The following is a 17,710-nucleotide window of genomic DNA, read 5'->3' on the forward strand; positions in this document are numbered from 1 at the left end:
CAGTTGCCTGGTACACAAAACTAGAGCAACGGACGGCAAGGCTAAACCTATGCAAGCAGGAGGTCATTCTAGATCTAACACCACTGCACATTGTCATTGGTAGATATGCCAATGCGACAATGATTAGAATGGTCACTAACGGAATTAGTACTGGGAGAATTGTCAGATCAGGGGCTTGGAACACCCTTATAAAGGAAATACCACTCCTGCAACTCCCAATGGACGATATGCCAAGAACGTACAACTTTGAGAAGCATCTCAATGTAGTATTGAGCAATAAAAAGAATTGGAAGAGCGAAACGCTTGCCCAGCAGTTAAAAGACCATACCATAACTTGGTATACTGATGCTTCCAAAACCAATACGGGAACAGGGATCGGAGTGTTTGGGCCGAGAGCTAAATACTCCGAACCAATGGGCACTTACCCTAGCATCCTACAGGCAGAAATCTACGCTATCGAAAGATGCGTACAACTTATCTTAGATAGGAACTATCGGAAACAAGAAATAGCCATCTTATCTGATAGTCAAGCAGCGTTAAAAGCGATCAACTCAGTATCAATCAACTCGAAATTGGTCAAAGAATGCATAGAGAAGCTAAATAAATTAGGTAAAAAAAACAAAGTCCTCCTACTCTAGGTGCCTGCTCACCAAGGGATAGAAGGCAATGAAAATGCAAATGATCTAGCTAGAAAAGGAGCGAACACTTCACTAACTGGACCAGAACCGTTCTGCTTTCCAAGTGGTTACCAACTCAAGGCGGAACTCAAGAACTTGGAAGATTCCGTCCGCAACCTGGAATGGGAATCTTGCAACGGTCTAAGATACTCGAAGAAGTTTCTAAGGGCTTATGATCAAGAAAAATCACAGATCTTCCTGGGTTTAAGTAAGAACAATCTTCGGATTGTCACGCGGTTTTTAACAGGACACTGTCTCCTCAATGAACACCTCAGTAGATTGAAACTAAGAAGAAAGGGCGAATGCAGATTCTGTGGGGAAAATGGGGAAACACCAGTACACCTCATTATTGAGTGCGCCGAGACGACAACCATTCGTGCCGTGAACTTTGGTACGACTGATATTGGAGATGGAGAACTACCCTCTATAAAACCGTCCCAGATACGGCTTTTGTCAAAGCCCTGGGACTGTATGATGAGTTATGACTCAAGAAAGGGGACACAATGGATCTGTAAGGTCGCAGTGATTAACCCCTCCACTCATTCTAAATTCTAAATTCTACAGTGATATATACACAACTACAACCACAAAACTTCAATCTATTTTCGTAATATAACGGAATTTTAAATTATGTCTTTATTTTCGAGAAAATATATTCCAAACAAAAGGAATATTTTGTTGATGTTTGACGTATGATCCTTTAATCTTTAATTTCTGATGATAGTATAATCCTTTATCTTTAATTTCCTTCTTCATTTGTGTAAAAATACCTAGCCAGTTTAACATAAAACGTTAAATGTCGAACGCTTATTTTGCTACTTTTCGGGAATATAGCAAAACGGACTTTAATATCGTACCTAGACATACTGCAGTTGTTCTAATCACATACAGGCAACTGTTCATCGGGGTCATATTCAGTTCAAATGAAACTGTATTTTAAAAACATTGCTCGTTGGTGATCAACAATAGAAATATTGTTATAAAAGGAGTTTAAGGAGTTAAAGGATAGCCAGAGTCTTGAGTAGCAAGTTTTCTACAAAGATTTAAGTTGTTACTCACTTTGGAAGCGAAGAGGATGCCTGTGGCTGAGTCTTGGCCATGGTGGTCGTGTTTGAAAGGTGTCCCGGGAGGCAACGTCACGTTTCCCGGAATGGGATCGTCAGTGTAAGCCCCTATATACCTGGAACGTCAAAAACAACACAATTACACTCCATAATATACCCCTAAATTGGTACAACTCAAGTATCATTAAACTAAGAAGGTTGCTTGCCATCTAGAGTATAGGATATATACCAACTGTCCAGATATTGGCTCTCCTATGGATTTTATAGCGAAGTCGTAAATAGACTTTTTTAAGGTCTACATTTGGTAAACACACATGCCAAATTTGAACAATTTTGGACAAGCCGATTTTAGGTAATTTGAGAAAAACTTAATCGATTTTGTAACAGTCAAATTTCCTCGCAACGACCTCTGTGTGCTAACTCATAAAATATCGCAAATAGCTATTATTTTTGCATCATGTTTACTATAATTTTAGTGTTAAATATTATTTTATTTAAATTTTACGATTATGCAACCCGATATACACCGCGATATTATACATATATTGTCACTGATGCCGACCAGCAGTAGGCTTTTTGTCCATCTCTCTATATCTTTGATCATCGCCTGCCCGTCACTTGTCACTGTCAGATCAAATCAGATGTTTTTGGATTTATTTGTCCTTTGTTTTGGTTATTGAAATTTTATAATTATCAGAAAAAATTTCGTAGTTAAATTGGTTATTTTTGATGTGGATCGCAGTGTGCAATTCGTTCTTTTAATTGTGGAATTTCTGAGTTTAGTTCGTTCATTGACCGGATATGGAATATGGCTGAGGAGAAAATATTCTAGAACATCATTTTTTATTTAAGGCTTTTTTGTGAGTTGGACTAGTCAAGATATATAGTTCTCTATCTATATCCTGGAGGGAGATTTCCGGTTGAAATCTGATTTTGTGAAGGAAATCGGATCCTTGCATCACTTCTTGTGTACTCCCCGACCGAGAATATCGTCGTGAAGAACTGGCTGCCGTTTCGTGAATAGACCTTTAAAAAGTCTATTTACGACTATTCATGGGACACAGGACACAGAATAAATTTTAACAACGCCAAAATTATAATGAAAGAAGCGATAACTTCTAAAAAAATAAAAGAGGCTTTTTTAACACAATCTAATAAAAATAAACGTATTGCTCATGAATCTGTAGATGTTAGTAATGTATGGCAATGGCTTCTTTAATTTTAAAGAATATAACATACGTAAAAATTAAAAATAATCATACAGAAAGTTTGAGGCTTTTTGGTTTTACCTTATTAAGGAATTGTTATCAGGTAGTAATTTTTAATTTTTGAAGTATAACTTGGATATAGTCTGTAAAACGAATAACTTTGAATTTGACAGTTTCCGCGGGCTTTTCTAGTGTTAATTTTATTAGGTTACCAACTTGCGGCCATGCTGACGCAATGCCGTCTCTAATAGAACAGCCTTGGAACGAGATTTGTGACGTCACACTAGTTAGATACTACAGATTAATAACTATGTTGTAGAATACATGGAAAACATAGTTATTCCTCGATTTGTTGGTTTGTATTTTAAAAATGATGATAGTTTACTGAAATATACATAATATACAGTTAATAAATACAATATATATATACCTATTTATATTAATAAATACTTTGGCAGATAAACTATGAACCATACAAATGCAGCAAATGTTTTACAATATGACTGAAATCGTACTCCATAGTCAATGTAGATAGTTTTTGTGTTAAGAATAATAATTTAAAAAAATATGTGGTCATCTTTTGACAAGTTTATATTAGTTTATTAATTGCAGTAAATATTATAATATATAAATAAATTTTGTGAATGCAAATAATAATACATCACTATTAGTAGATATTGAATGTTTTTTGTTAAATTAGATTGATTTTCGAACCCCAAAATTTAAAATATATTTTACATTTTACCCATTATCTTATGTACCACCTATTCATTATTTTTATATTGTAAAACATTTGCTGCATTTGTATGGTTCATGTTTATTAGCCAAAGTATTTATTACAATAAATAGGTATATATTATATTGTATTTATTAACTGTATATTATGTATATTTCATGTAAACTATATCATTTTTAAAATACAAACCAAAAATACGAGGAATAATTATGTTTCCATGTATTCTCCAACATATTTATTAATCCGTATTATCTAACTAGCGTGACGTCATAAATCTCGCTCCGTGGCTGTTCTAATAGAGACGGCATTGGTCTAATATTTAGAAATGTCAAAAGCTGATGACATTTTACTTTTGTCAATTATGACATTTGTCACTTGTTTTATTATTTTCCTTTTCTATTTCACGAAAGTAAAAAGAGTTACCTATCTGATTCGTTCAGGCTAGTTCAGGCACTCAATTTAAAGAATATCAGTAACTTTTTTGACAGAGGGATTTTGTATTTGCCATGTTGGTGAAAATAACGGTCAAAATTCAAAGTTATTCATTTTATAGACTATATAATGTCATTTTAACAGAACGTCAACGGTTTTTGTGGGTAGAGGTATCTGTTTTAAAAATTATACGTTCGTTACTATTAATTTATTAATTCGTATTAATTTAAATAGTTTTTTTTCTCATTCTTTGTATTTTTTTGCTTCCGACGACGGAAAGACATAAACTTTCCGAAACGTTAAGCATTTTTTTGCTCGTTAGGCAAATTTGTATATCTGTAAACCTAACTTCTGACAAGTAGTTTCCGTTTGGATTAACGCAGTTTACAAAAAACAACTATTTTATTTTGTAGATTTTCTTGCAGTGGCGAAATACCCATATAGCATTTTTTGATAGTTTTCTTGTCTCTTTTAAAGAAACTATTAGTTATTTCAAGAATACTATTGTTTCGATGAATAAAAAAGTCTAAAATTATAGTTTCAAATGATAAAACAGTACAAATTTGTACAACTTTTCATAGCAAGCAACCTTTCTTAGTTTTTTATAAGATTGGGATACAACTCACCTCAAGTAATCCGGAATTATTGGTACTATAACCATATAAAGCATGTTATCCAACAACAGGGCTATGGAGACTATCACCAACACCAGCTTCCGCTGGTGATGCGGCTCCTGCAACTTAGCCCACACCACCTCCTTCAGCTCGCCGAACTCCATGTTGATTATTGGTATCGGAGCCATTTTCCCCCAAAATCCTTCTTAATTCTTCACACCACGAACTTCTACTGCATTCTACTAACTCTAAGTCACTAATTCCATCGTTCAGTTTTGTACCGTTATCTCTTGTTCGGTCACTGCATCGAGATGTTATCGAAAATTGACACTGAATGCACTTAAACTACACTAACACTGATACTGGTGGTGATTCGAGGGTTGTTCCTGGGTGGTGACTGTTGACTTGTGGTGCCTCGCTTCTTAACCTGAACAGAAAAGTTAGGATTTATTTTTTTGGGGTTGTTTGGGTGAAAATGGGGGGTTGGAGGCACCGCGCAGTCACCACCCAGCCCCCCATGATTAAAATTGGAGGTTGGAAAGTGTAAAAAATTGTTACCGTACGTATTTTCAGAAAATTTACCATCAATACTTGAGGGGTTCCGAAGAGAACTGGATCAAGTCCTCGAAGATAATTATGGAGAAAATGAGAGTTAATTAAATGTAAGTTTTTTAATGTTACTTAATTAAAATTAAACAAGCTCAGCTTAATTAAAATTAAAGTAACTCAAAATACAACTGTGGTCATTTTTAAAAATGTTTTTTATAACTTTTTGGACTTGAACCATTTTATCTCTGAAAATATTTGAAATTTTAGATATAAATTGGTTCATCGGTACATTCTTCTTCGTCATTAAGAGATTTGTTGACTTCACTTTGTCTATTAATAGTGCTTTCTTCGATTTTTATAAAATTATGGTATACAGGGTTGTTCACCACATACGACACGGAGTATTGTAGCTAAACGATGAGATTTTTACAAATTTCAAGTTTTGGGTTCGATGAAGGACTATTAGAGGTACAATTTAAAAATAATTTTACAAGATACAGAGTGTCCCAAATAAGTAAAAAATATCAAAGTTGTATTTTTTTAAATGGAACACCCTGTATATTATTATTATTTTTAGTTTCTACGATTAAAATAAAGGTAAATTTGATTAAGATTTATTATACTTAAACCTTACCATTTTTGAAATATTTTCAATTTTGTGAAATTGCAGTAAAAATTTTAAGGCTTCATTTCTCCAAGGGTCAAAAGTTTTTAATACTAAATATTTACTGAAGTTTATTTACTGATCAGTTATTGTGTTGCAATAATAAAAATAATACTACCTTATACAGAGTGTCTAAAAATTTATTTTAAATAATTATTAGCTTCAAACGGCAATAACTTGTTTAATTTAAATGAAACACCCTGTATATTTTAGGAGAATCAGATGCACAATTTAATTGTCTATCAAATTGTATTATACCATTTTTTACCTATCCCTTCAAGTTTTCGTAGAAAATGCATTTTCTTATAATTTAGACATCATTTATCAATATATCCATGGAATATTGACATTTTAGATTGTTTTTAAAGCAACAAATGTACAAAATGTACAGGCTAGTAATATTATCGTTTTTAGCAAAAAAGATAATATTACTAGCCCATTTGTATGCAAAAAGAAAACTATTTAAATATTTATAAAAGAGTATACCAGTAATTACATATAACACCATTATTTCCGCACATATACTAATTAATTACATACTTAATTGTGTTCGTTAATAAATTATTATAAATAAATGTGGATTTGAGTCAGAAATCAATATAATAATAAGTTATCAAAATTAAAGTCTCTGTTGTTATAAATAAGCATTTATTAAAAAATGAAATATCATTTTTAAGGTGTTACTTTTTATCACACTGTCTAATACCCATACAAAATTCAGTTTTTTAGTATTTGGAGCAATTATTATTAATCAACGCAAACAGTCAGTTAATGTAGTTTGAATACTGGAATCATATTAATTGGTTCTCTTTAACAAATATTTAAACAGTTTTTTTTATTTTTTAATGAAATAAACGAATTATATCGACAAAATTAGTATCTGTACTCTTTAAAAATTTGGTACATCCCTAAAAATAATCTAAAATGTTAATATTCCATGGGTATATTGATAAATAAGTTCTAAATTACAAGAAAATGCATTTTCTACGGAAACTTAAAGAGATACGTAAAAAATGGTATAATATAATTTCATAGACAATTAAATTGTGCATCTGATTCTCTCAAAATATACAGGGTGTTCCATTTAAATTAAACAAGTTATAGCCGTTTGAAACTAATAATTATTTAAAATAAATTTTTAGACACTCTGTATAAGGTAGTATTATTTTTATTATTGCAACACAATAACTGATCAATAAATAAACTTCATTAAATATTTAGTATTAAAAACATTGATACCCTTGGAGAAATGAAGCCTTAAAATTTTTGCTGCAATTTCACAAAATTGAAAATATTTCAAAAACGGTAAGGTTTAAGTATAATAAACCTTAATCAAATTTACCTTTATTTTAATCGTAGAAACTAAAAATGTAATAATATACAGGGTGTTTCATTTAAAAAAATACAACTTTGATATTTTTTACTTATGTGGGACACTCTGTATCTTGTAAAATTATTTTTAAATTGTACCTCTAATAGTCCTTCATCGAACCCAAAACTTATAATTTGTAAAAATCTCATCGTTTAGCTACAATACTCCGTGTCGTATGTGGTGAACAACCCTGTATATGCGCGATAAAGGGAAGAAAATCTTTCATGGGTTGCCATTTAGAGATTGTTACTTTACGTCTATATGAAATGATAAGATTTTTCTTCCTCGTGTAGTTTTATTCAGATCAACAACATGTGATGTAGTAATAGTGAACATAATGATAAATCAAACTCTATTTTCAGAATCTATAGAATCAGATCTTTCATATGGCTGGTAATTTGATTCACTTGACGTAAATTGTTCAGACTTTGTTTCATTGTCATCCATTTTATCAAAAAAAGGATTTTTTAGCTCTAAAATTTAGCACGTGTGTTGAAATTGCGCACAGTGTTAAATTTTATGGACCTGATCCAATTCATTTCTAAAAGGAATCAACAGAATATTCAGAAACCAAAGAGAAACAGACTATAGCTGCTTAATGCGTGAAGTATGACTTGATTCGTTTCTCTACTGAGAAAAACAATATTTTATAAACGTATAAAGAAGATTATTCTAAAATAGCAGGAAAATGGATTGATCCGTTTTAATTTTGACCACTCCACATATTAGGCCGAACCAAATAAAAAGTTACCGTGAAAATATATTTCACGATGACGAAAAAAAAATTCTGGTAAAGTTTCAGATCTTAATTTTAATATTAAGAGGTGTCTCATCATAATTTTTTTTGTTTTACGAAATTTTATTGCGTTTAACCAATCAGCGTATTGTAAAAAACAATACATATCCTTCTAGGAAATTGAATGGTCTTCAAAAAATGTCTGATATGATTTTTCATTTAATCGACTCGTTTGAAAGTTATTGAAGGTGTAGCAGATAGTTATGAAAAAAATATTATCTAAAAAACTATATTGTTCCTTGCGTACGGCAGCTTTTCATCAACAGAGCAGTCACGGGTTCGTTTGTATTTCATTGAAGGAAATTAAATTGCACTGAAACTAAAAGTATTGGGCGCCAGACAAGATAAAAAATAAACTTCTTCTTAAGGTGTCGTGCAGATTTCTGCGTATAGGCGTTCATCTTTTTCTTCTTCATCAGAGCATTTGATCTCCTGATCTGGTTCCCACGTTTGGTTGATCATGCATCCCAAATATTTAAATTGTGTGACCTGCTTGATGACCTCTCCATTTAACTAAATTCTGGTGTTCGGAATTTTTTTTTTCGAATTTTTATAGTATTAATTAGCGATGGGAACTATTGAATGAATTAGACTATCGAATGGTTACTGAATGAATGATTTCAACTATCGAATGGTTTCATTCGAATAAAATCATTCATTCATTTGTATACTAAAGCATATGTGACAACCTCGCCGTGCGACTAAATGATTATCGTTAAGCCACGACTATCGAATGCTTTTTATAAATGAAATTTAGTATTCGTTTGATTTTTGTCTGCGTCAGTGCATTATTAGTCCTTCCAAATTTTTATAACTTGCCTTCTAAATACTGTGCTATTTTTGCGTTTATTAAAATATTTAAAACACTACTACTTTATAGTGCTTTTTTAAATTGATGATTGTGTACGTGTGCAGGTGGTCAAAATTTTTCTGAAAATTTGTGTGATTTTCCGATCTTTCAATTACTTAATTTTATACGGTATATGGTCTATTTTTTTAATGGGAAATTTTGAGAAGTAACAATTTTAAGAGAGATGAGGTGAACTTACAATTAATTTTAAAAATACATATGTATTTGTATTTTAGATGTTTTAGTAATATGAATTAGTTGAACTTAATAATCATATTTAAGTAATGTGGTAATGTGGTTAAGTAAATGGTTATCGAACTCAAATTTTGGGATGGGAAAATTAAATTGATTGATTAAAGTTTTACACGTGCCAATTTAAAAAAAGTTAACGATATTTGTATTTTGTTTATGCTAATTCTCTTACATGTAGATTTTTGCGAAGAAATATTTTATTTATTTTTAAAGTAAATGCCAGTAAAAGCAAATATTATTTTTAAATACTAATACAAAGTAATAAAAAGTAATACACATATATAATTATTTTGATTTCTAATTTTTTATTTATATTTTTCTTCTATTACACTGCATGCTTAGAAAATTAATAAATGTTTATATTTCATGATTTTAAAATTTGTTGTTAATATAACAAATTAGTTCTGTAATTATTATTATTTAATAAACCAACGTTGCCACACAAAAAATTTAGAGACTATATTATTTTTAAATAGGATTTAATATAAATAATTTGGACTTCTAATTTGTTGTTTATATTTTGCTACTACTTAAAAAAAAATTATATTAAATGATTTTAAATTTTGGTGTTAATAGGTATAACAAATTATTACTGTTGTTATTATTTATTAAACCAGTTTTGCTTAAAACATTAAAAAGCATTTTCCTACATCCAAAATAAAAAGTATTATTGCAGTGTAACAACAGAATATTAATAAAAAAATGCGAAATATATAGTCATACTATCCCTAACTAACTATAATACCAAAGAATAATATTCTTTGCTAATACCAACTAATACGAATATACGGCAACAGCGCGGTTTATAATGTATTTTCTGTGTAAATACTAGCACCTCAATAAAAAAAATTATGTGTCCTTATATTTATCTGACTCAAAATCAAAGATGCCGGCTTTTTTCATACCATTGCCACCGACCGCTGTCGGGTTTCTAGGAAAGAGACCTACGTCGCCGGGCGACAACTAAAATCCAGTTTATATTTTATTATAATCGATCCTGACGGATAAATGAATTTTACAAATGAATAAATTTTATAAATGAATGATTTTTGCTGCCGAATTAATATATTTCAAGGCAGATGACGCATTTATTCGATATTTTTATTCGAATAGTTTTCGACGAATGTTTTCTTACTAGCTATCGAATTATTCGAATGAATTGCAACTATCGAATGTTTCGATAGTATTCATTCGATAGTTCCCACTACTAGTATTAATGCTTAAACCCAGTGTTTGGCTTTCATTGTTAACCTTATTTAGAAGGATATGGAGATCATTTGCATTGTCTGCCAATATCACTGTCAACCGCAATGGGACTGTCGGAGATTAACTCAGTCAATGCTCTTTCCACATAGAAGTTAAACAACATTGGGGACGCAGAATACACCCCTGCCTTACCCCCTTTTATATTTCAAAATCGTCTTTTAAAAATTCTGTGATAAAAAACACAGTCGTAGTTAATTAAAAATTATTGTAATTTCAACGTGTTACCAAAGAACTGTTGATGAACTTTACGAAAATGGGATATTTTATATTTTTAAGCCATTATTTTGTGATAAAATTTAAAAAATTGTGCAAGTTATCATATACGTTTTGAAGTTGAACTTTAACCTTCAATAAAGCCCGATACTCACACTTCGCTGCTTCCTCAGGGGCTTAGATAGGTGTATGCTATGGGGGTGGTACTAAGATTAAGTCGCAAAAAAAATCACCGTCGGAATTTTTTTGTCGAATTAAAACGACGGCGATTTTTTTGTCTTCAAAAAGATATAAAAACATAACTAATAACTAAATTAAAATATAGATTTGTAAATAACATAAACAAAAATAAAACAACGACGTTTATTAGTTAATTTTCTATAAACTATAAATAAAAAACTCTAAACTATCAAAAAAAAACTATAAAAACTATAAACTATAAATAAAACTACAAAACAAAATCAAGTTTTCTAGTACGCTGTTTGGAAAACCTATCAATAACAGCATCAACCTTTATTTCAATATCTTTATGGATATTGATTAGAGTTAACCCCACTAATCTGTCCTGGCCAATAAGAACACTTTGTGTGCTTTTAATTAGGTCGAACATATTATAAACGATAAATCAACATAATTAAAAGCATACAAAGTGTTCTTATATGTCGGATATTAATTTAAAAAAATCCTTTCATAGTCAATGACTATTTCAATTCTCGTATCTCGTCAAGCGTCAGGGGGGGTACTGTCCCCCAGTACCCCCCCCCCTTATCTACGCCCTTGTATATACCGGATACCCTGATTTTTTGTTTTGTTCTACCCACCGCCCGTCTCTCGTTTTTCAGGTAGAGCTGTCTATTCGTTGGGAGCTGTCTATTTCGAAAAATGACTCAAACTTATGTTCTTTTTTTTAAACAGGACACTCTATATATTATTTTCTATTTTATTTGCCTTGTTATGAGCTTTCGAAAATTATAATATACTCTATATTTATTTATTTAAAATACTGCTAAACTGCTAAACGGCTCTTATTTTTATTTAACGCCATTTTACCAGATAATTTGCTTTGCATCGTGATATTTTCATAAACTACACGGAAACTGAACTTGTGCTGCTTTTAAATAACATGCCAATAACCAATTTTTTGCGTCGAAAACTTAGTTGATTGTCGTGATCACCTAATAAAATTGGCCGACTATGTAATATATTTTTTTTAATAAATCAGAATATTTCAGTATCATATACAAAGGTATATCGGTATGAATGTACAAGGCTAGTCAACAATAGAGTAAAGTTTATTATGTAATTTATATCGAAACCATGAATTATGACATACTAATTAAACATTAATGTCCATTTCTTCAGATATTTTGGTAAAGGCATCATACACATTATTTCTATTTTTTATTTTGTCGCTACGATTACATAAATATGGACATGCATTTTTTCACAAATATGAAGACAACATTGTTTTTTTCTTCCATTTTTAGACTATTGTGTGTGAATTATTTTTTATATCGACTGGCGATTGCTAGATGTACAGGATGTCCCATTTGTGTGTGTTTTACGGGGTTTCTGGTTTATGAGTAGAGATATAAAGATGCTGTTTTCACATCATTGTTCTACTTATTATGAAACTAAATATGCTACATAAGAAATAAGAAATAAGTTTGAATTAAGAAGGTTGGAAATACCTTTTATGAAATTAGACTGTTCATTTAAATGTACAGGTATATACCGGATACCCTGATTTTTTGTTTTGTTCTACCCACCGCCCGTCTCTCGTTTTTCAGGTAGAATGGCAGTGACGAAAGTGGTTCTTCGTTGGGAGCTGTCTATTTCAAAAAATGACTCAAACTTATGTTCTTTTTTTTAAACAGGACACTCTATATATTATTTTCTATTTTATTTGCCTTGTTATGAGCTTTCGAAAATTATAATATACTCTATATTTATTTATTTAGGTACTGCTAAACTGCTAAACGGCTCTTATTTTATTTAACTTAATTTTACCAGATAATTTTGCTTTGCATCCTGATATTTTCATAAACAACACGGAAACTGAACTTGTGCTGCTTTTTAAATAACATAATAACCAACATTTTACGTCGAATAAATTAGTTGATTGTTTTGATTACCTAATTTAAACCGGCCGACTATGTAATAATGTTAAATAATGCATTTTTACCCCGTTTATGAAAATAAGTATTTTAGAAAGCTCGTAACAAGGAAAATAAAATAATATACAAAATATCGTATATAAAAAAACATATAAGTTTTAGTCAATTTAAAAAAAGACAGATTCCAAAGAAGAAATAGTTACGTCACTGCATTCTACGTGAAAAACTGTACGGGAAACCGTTTTCACCTTTTCGATAAGTTATGATACAAAGGGGATCGAAAAATGCAATAATTTCAGATTCGCCCTGTATTTTAGGAAGTAAGAGAGCTAGGACATATCTGTATGTAGCATCTTTAGTTTCATAAAAAGTAACAACGTAATGTGAAAACCGCATCTTTGTATCTCGACTCATAAACGAGAAACCCTGCAAAACACACGAAAATGGGACACCCTGTACAGACGTACTGCCAAATCAAGAAATCAACTACGAATGAAATCCAAGATCGATTTATATATTTTATATATTTTAATATTTTTTTGTGTTCGTGATAATTCCTTTGCTACTTCCTCCAAAAACCGACAATACGTGGAAGGAGCGTTTCGAGGAAGTAAACGGACGAAGTAGCGTTTTGACGAAGGAGGAAGGAACACACAGTCGCATAAAATCGACATTTTCCCATAGTAAATATATGATTTTTGGATGAAGGGACGCGAGGAAGGAACGAAGTGTGAGTATGGGGCTTAACTTTCAAACGAGTCGATTAAATGAAAAAGCATATCAGAGTTTTTTTGAAAACTATTCAATTTCCTACAAGAATATGTATAGATTTTTACAATACGCTAATTCTTAGAACGTAGGTTATACAATTTCAAAAAGATTTTTTTTTTTTGGATTGCTATTACTTAATATAAAATAATAATAAAAAATTATTCTATTCGTAGTAAAAATTACTTTTTGTGCCTTCCCTGTAATGTAATGGCAAACATCATTTTTACTCCTAATAAAACAATATACCATTTTTATATTTTTTTTATTTTTTCTCTCTTTAAGGTACAAAAAATCCAAATATACGCAATGTAAGACATAAACAAACATACTATAATTCATATCTGCATAGAGATTTACACATTACATAAAAAATTGACGTATATAAGCCGTAAAAATGATAAGAGAACTCGGCATTAAGTATTTAATCAGTCAACAAACATTTGTTCTGTTTTAACAACGCTATTTGACACGAAGAGATTGATCCGTATGCGCCAACGACGTCTGCGCATCGATCGATCGCGGCCATTTTGGGAAGAAAAGGTCACGCTAGCCATTTTGTTGCGTCTCGCGAGACCCATAAATGGATGGGTCTATATTCCAGGACGATCGATAGCTTAGGCTCTAGCTTTTCAAATTCCTACATTTGAATAATTTCAACTGTAGAAACGCAAATCGTGTTATCGGGAAATAATTTTGCATAAATTTGAAGCTCTGAATTCAGTTAAAAGCTATTATAATGGTATTCTTTATAGATTTGACACTACCACAGAAATCTGGACTAAAAACACGGTTTAAAATTTAGATCCTAGCTTTAGTCTCTATTTAAGGCATTGAGGATTATACTGTGGCATACTGGCAGTACTCTAGAGTTATCTAAGACACAGTATGTTGAACCAATGACTCAGAATCATGTTTTTAGTATCCATAATACTTAAAATACAGTTTAAATTTAAGTTCCTAAGTTTTAATGTCTTTCGAAGACCCTTAGGATTATATTGGAACCCTTTAAACGTACCCTAAAGATATTTTAGTCACATTATGTGGAACCATTGACTCAGAAGCATGTTTTTACTATCCAGAATACTTAAAATACGATTTAAAAGTATGTTCCTCAACCTTAATTAATTTCTAAGTTCCTTAAAATAATACTTTAAAACCTTGAACGTATTCAAAGATGCAATATTCTGAACCAAGGACTCAGAGCGTTCAATTAGAGTTAGAGAGTTTATTTTTTTAGCCTTCAGTGTTCCTCTAAGATACTTAGGATTGTACCGAGGCATCTTGGAAGTACTTTAAATGTATCTAAGATAGAATATTTTGAAGCGACGACTCAGAATCATGTTTTTAGTATTCAGAATACTTAAAATTCGATTTCGATGTATGATTCTTGGCCCTAATTTTTTTCTTTGGCCCTTAGGATCATGCTTAGAAGTTTTGGACGTATTATAAAAGTAACTAAGAGGCGTTATTCTGAACCAAGGACTCAGATCGTGCTCTTAGAATCCAGAATACAATAAATAAATTCATAATTAAGTTTTCGAGCTTTCTAAGACACTTAGGATCCTCCGAGACACCTTAAATGTACCCCAAAGTAAACTTAGATATATTATTTTGAACTAAACGACTCAGAATCATATTTCTAGTGTCCAGAACGGTTAAATTAAGGTTCAGAATGATTCTTAATCGTACTGGAAGATATTAAATGTACTCTAAAGCAAACTAAGTTACTTTATTTTAAATCAATGACTCAGGATCATGTGTCTAGTATCCAGAATGACTCAAATAAAAGTCAGAATCATCCTTGATCATACTGTGACACTTTAAATTTACTCTAAAGCAAACTAAGTGGCATTATTCTGAACCAAGGACTCAGACCGTGCTTTTAGAATCCAGGATACTTAAAACAAAATTTATAGTTAAGTTTCTAAGATACGTAGGATTGCACTGGACACCTTAAATGCACTCTAAGTCAAATTTAGGTACATTATTTTTAACCAAAGGACTCAGAATCGTGTTTCTAGTATCCAGAATGGTTAAAGTAAGGTTCAGAATCATCCTTGTTTGTATTTGGATACTTTAAATGTACTCCAAAGCAAACTAAGGTACCTTATTTTGAACCAGAGACTCAGAATCATGTTTCTAGTATCCAGAATGACTAAAGTAAAGTTCAGAATGATTCTTGATTGTACTGGGACACTTTAAATGCACTCTCATGTAGACTAAGGTACACTATTTTAAATCAATGACTCTGAATCATGTTTGTAGTACTCAGAATGGTTAATTTAAGGTTCAGAATCGTCCTTGATCATAATGGGACACCTTAAATGTGCTCTAAAGCAAACTAAGGTACAGTATTTTAAATCGATAACTCAGAATCATATTTCTAATATCCAGAATGGTTAATATAAGATTCAGAATCATCTTTGATCGTACTGGGACACTTTAAATGTATTCTCAAACAAACTATGATATATTATTTTGAACCAGGGACTCAGAATCATGTCTCTAGTATCCAGAATGCTTAAAATATGGTTCAGAATCAACTTTTTCCGTTCCCGAAGGTAGTACTCACCTGTATCAGGTAGCGCCGCCCCGATCCTACCCCTGAAAAAGCCCCTAATGTCTCCGACCTGGGCGCCTTGCCTCTTGGCAGCCCCAAAGAACTGCTGGAAGGCGCCGGCACCGCCGGAGGCTGCGCCCCTGCCTGTCCCTTCCACTGCCACGTCTGCGGGTGGCCTGGGGGGTTGCGGGACCCCCAAAAACACGCGCGCACAAGGCTCAGTGGCGTACTAAAGGTACGGGATAGCTCGGTCTTTGCACCTGTGTCTGATGGAGCCGGTATTAAAGGGCACCGACGCGTCGCGACGCTACGAAAGTTGAGGGCTGAATGAGACCGGACAGCGTCGAGTGTGACGTCTGCAAGGGGCGGCGTCGCGACGCTGAGCTTCTATTGGACGTGAGGTGGAGTTATAGTGAGGGGAGGGATTGAGGCGCCTTAAGAATGGGACCCGGTGCGTGTTGAGGGTTAAATATAGATGCGGTCGATGTCTACGTGTGTACAGGGGGGTGAGGGTGGTAGGGTTAAAGGGTAAACGAGGCTGGAGGTGTAGTAATGTCGTTTTAATAACTGGAATTTTAGAATGGGGATGGTTAGTGTGGTCTAAGCAATGATGCAATGAATCTTGAAGAATGAGTATACCGTGTGGTACATCGGAACACGATACATAGGAAACCCCATGTAAATTTTGAAAAGGTCAAATATTGTCTCCCCCGATAATTTTATGCAAAAGTTGTATTATACTTTTTTGAAGATGCGTTAAAGTGGTACTTTTGTCTATAGAATTTCGTTTTATTTGGAATTGTAATTTAAAAGTTATTTGCAAAAATCTACCTTCATGTGAAGGAACCTTCACGATGGTGGAATAAGCTGAAAATGATGATGATGATGATTTATTTAACCACAAAGTATTGACATAATTTATGATTTTTATAACATTCAAAATATTCATATTATTATTACAAAATCGTCGTAATGTCTAGAGTATAAAATCAGGGTTTTTGGGTGGCGAAATACTTAAAACTTCCTCCAGCCTAACACAAAGTAGTACAATAACGATTATTAAAAGTACCATTAGCGTACCAAGGACACGGTACCATCAAGCACTCCGTTCCCACCATGAAAATCTTCGTCTGTGTTGAAATCGGTCGTCGATTCTATTTTTTATAAACGGTTTTTAGTTGAATTTTTTTCAATACCTCTGTAAATTGATAAATCCGTGTTGAAATATCAATGAACCTAGCTTGGTGAGGTTCGAGTCGTCTTAGACTAATTACAAACTAATTTTTCAATGTTCTTGATTGGTTCGGTAATTAATTATACACTGGAGGTTTTATTTTTTGTGGATGAAAATTAAAAATTTTGTCGAAAAATATTTCTCAACAGGATTTAGAAGAAAACTATTATTTTCTGTGATGATCTGAAGCAACTCGTTTCTAATATACAGAGTGTGTCTTAAATAACTACTTAAACAAATTTGAAATTAAATTGTTGTGATGCCGTTGTCTCTGAAGCTGGACTACTATAATTTGGCATAAAAGTTGAATTTTTTGTTCCATTTAACTTGATTTA

The 17,710-nt window shown here is 32.1% G+C and overlaps 1 protein-coding gene across 1 annotated transcript in view; it reads right to left on the reverse strand.

Annotated features, from left to right (window-relative positions):
- The window catches only part of LOC115881984 (vesicular acetylcholine transporter), a 42,045-nt gene extending 25,597 nt beyond the window's left edge, over positions 1-16,448 (reverse strand). The window contains 3 exon segments of the mRNA XM_030899752.1: positions 1,737-1,857; positions 4,744-5,158; positions 16,154-16,448. Coding sequence (XP_030755612.1) covers positions 1,737-1,857; positions 4,744-4,919 — 297 coding nt within the window. The 5' untranslated portion in view covers positions 4,920-5,158; positions 16,154-16,448.
- Positions 16,449-17,710: the final 1,262 nt, after the last annotated feature.

This window comes from Sitophilus oryzae, unplaced genomic scaffold (genome assembly GCF_002938485.1).
Source record: "Sitophilus oryzae breed Bouriz unplaced genomic scaffold, Soryzae_2.0 scaffold_1745_pilon_pilon, whole genome shotgun sequence".
Taxonomy (NCBI): domain Eukaryota; kingdom Metazoa; phylum Arthropoda; class Insecta; order Coleoptera; family Curculionidae; genus Sitophilus; species Sitophilus oryzae.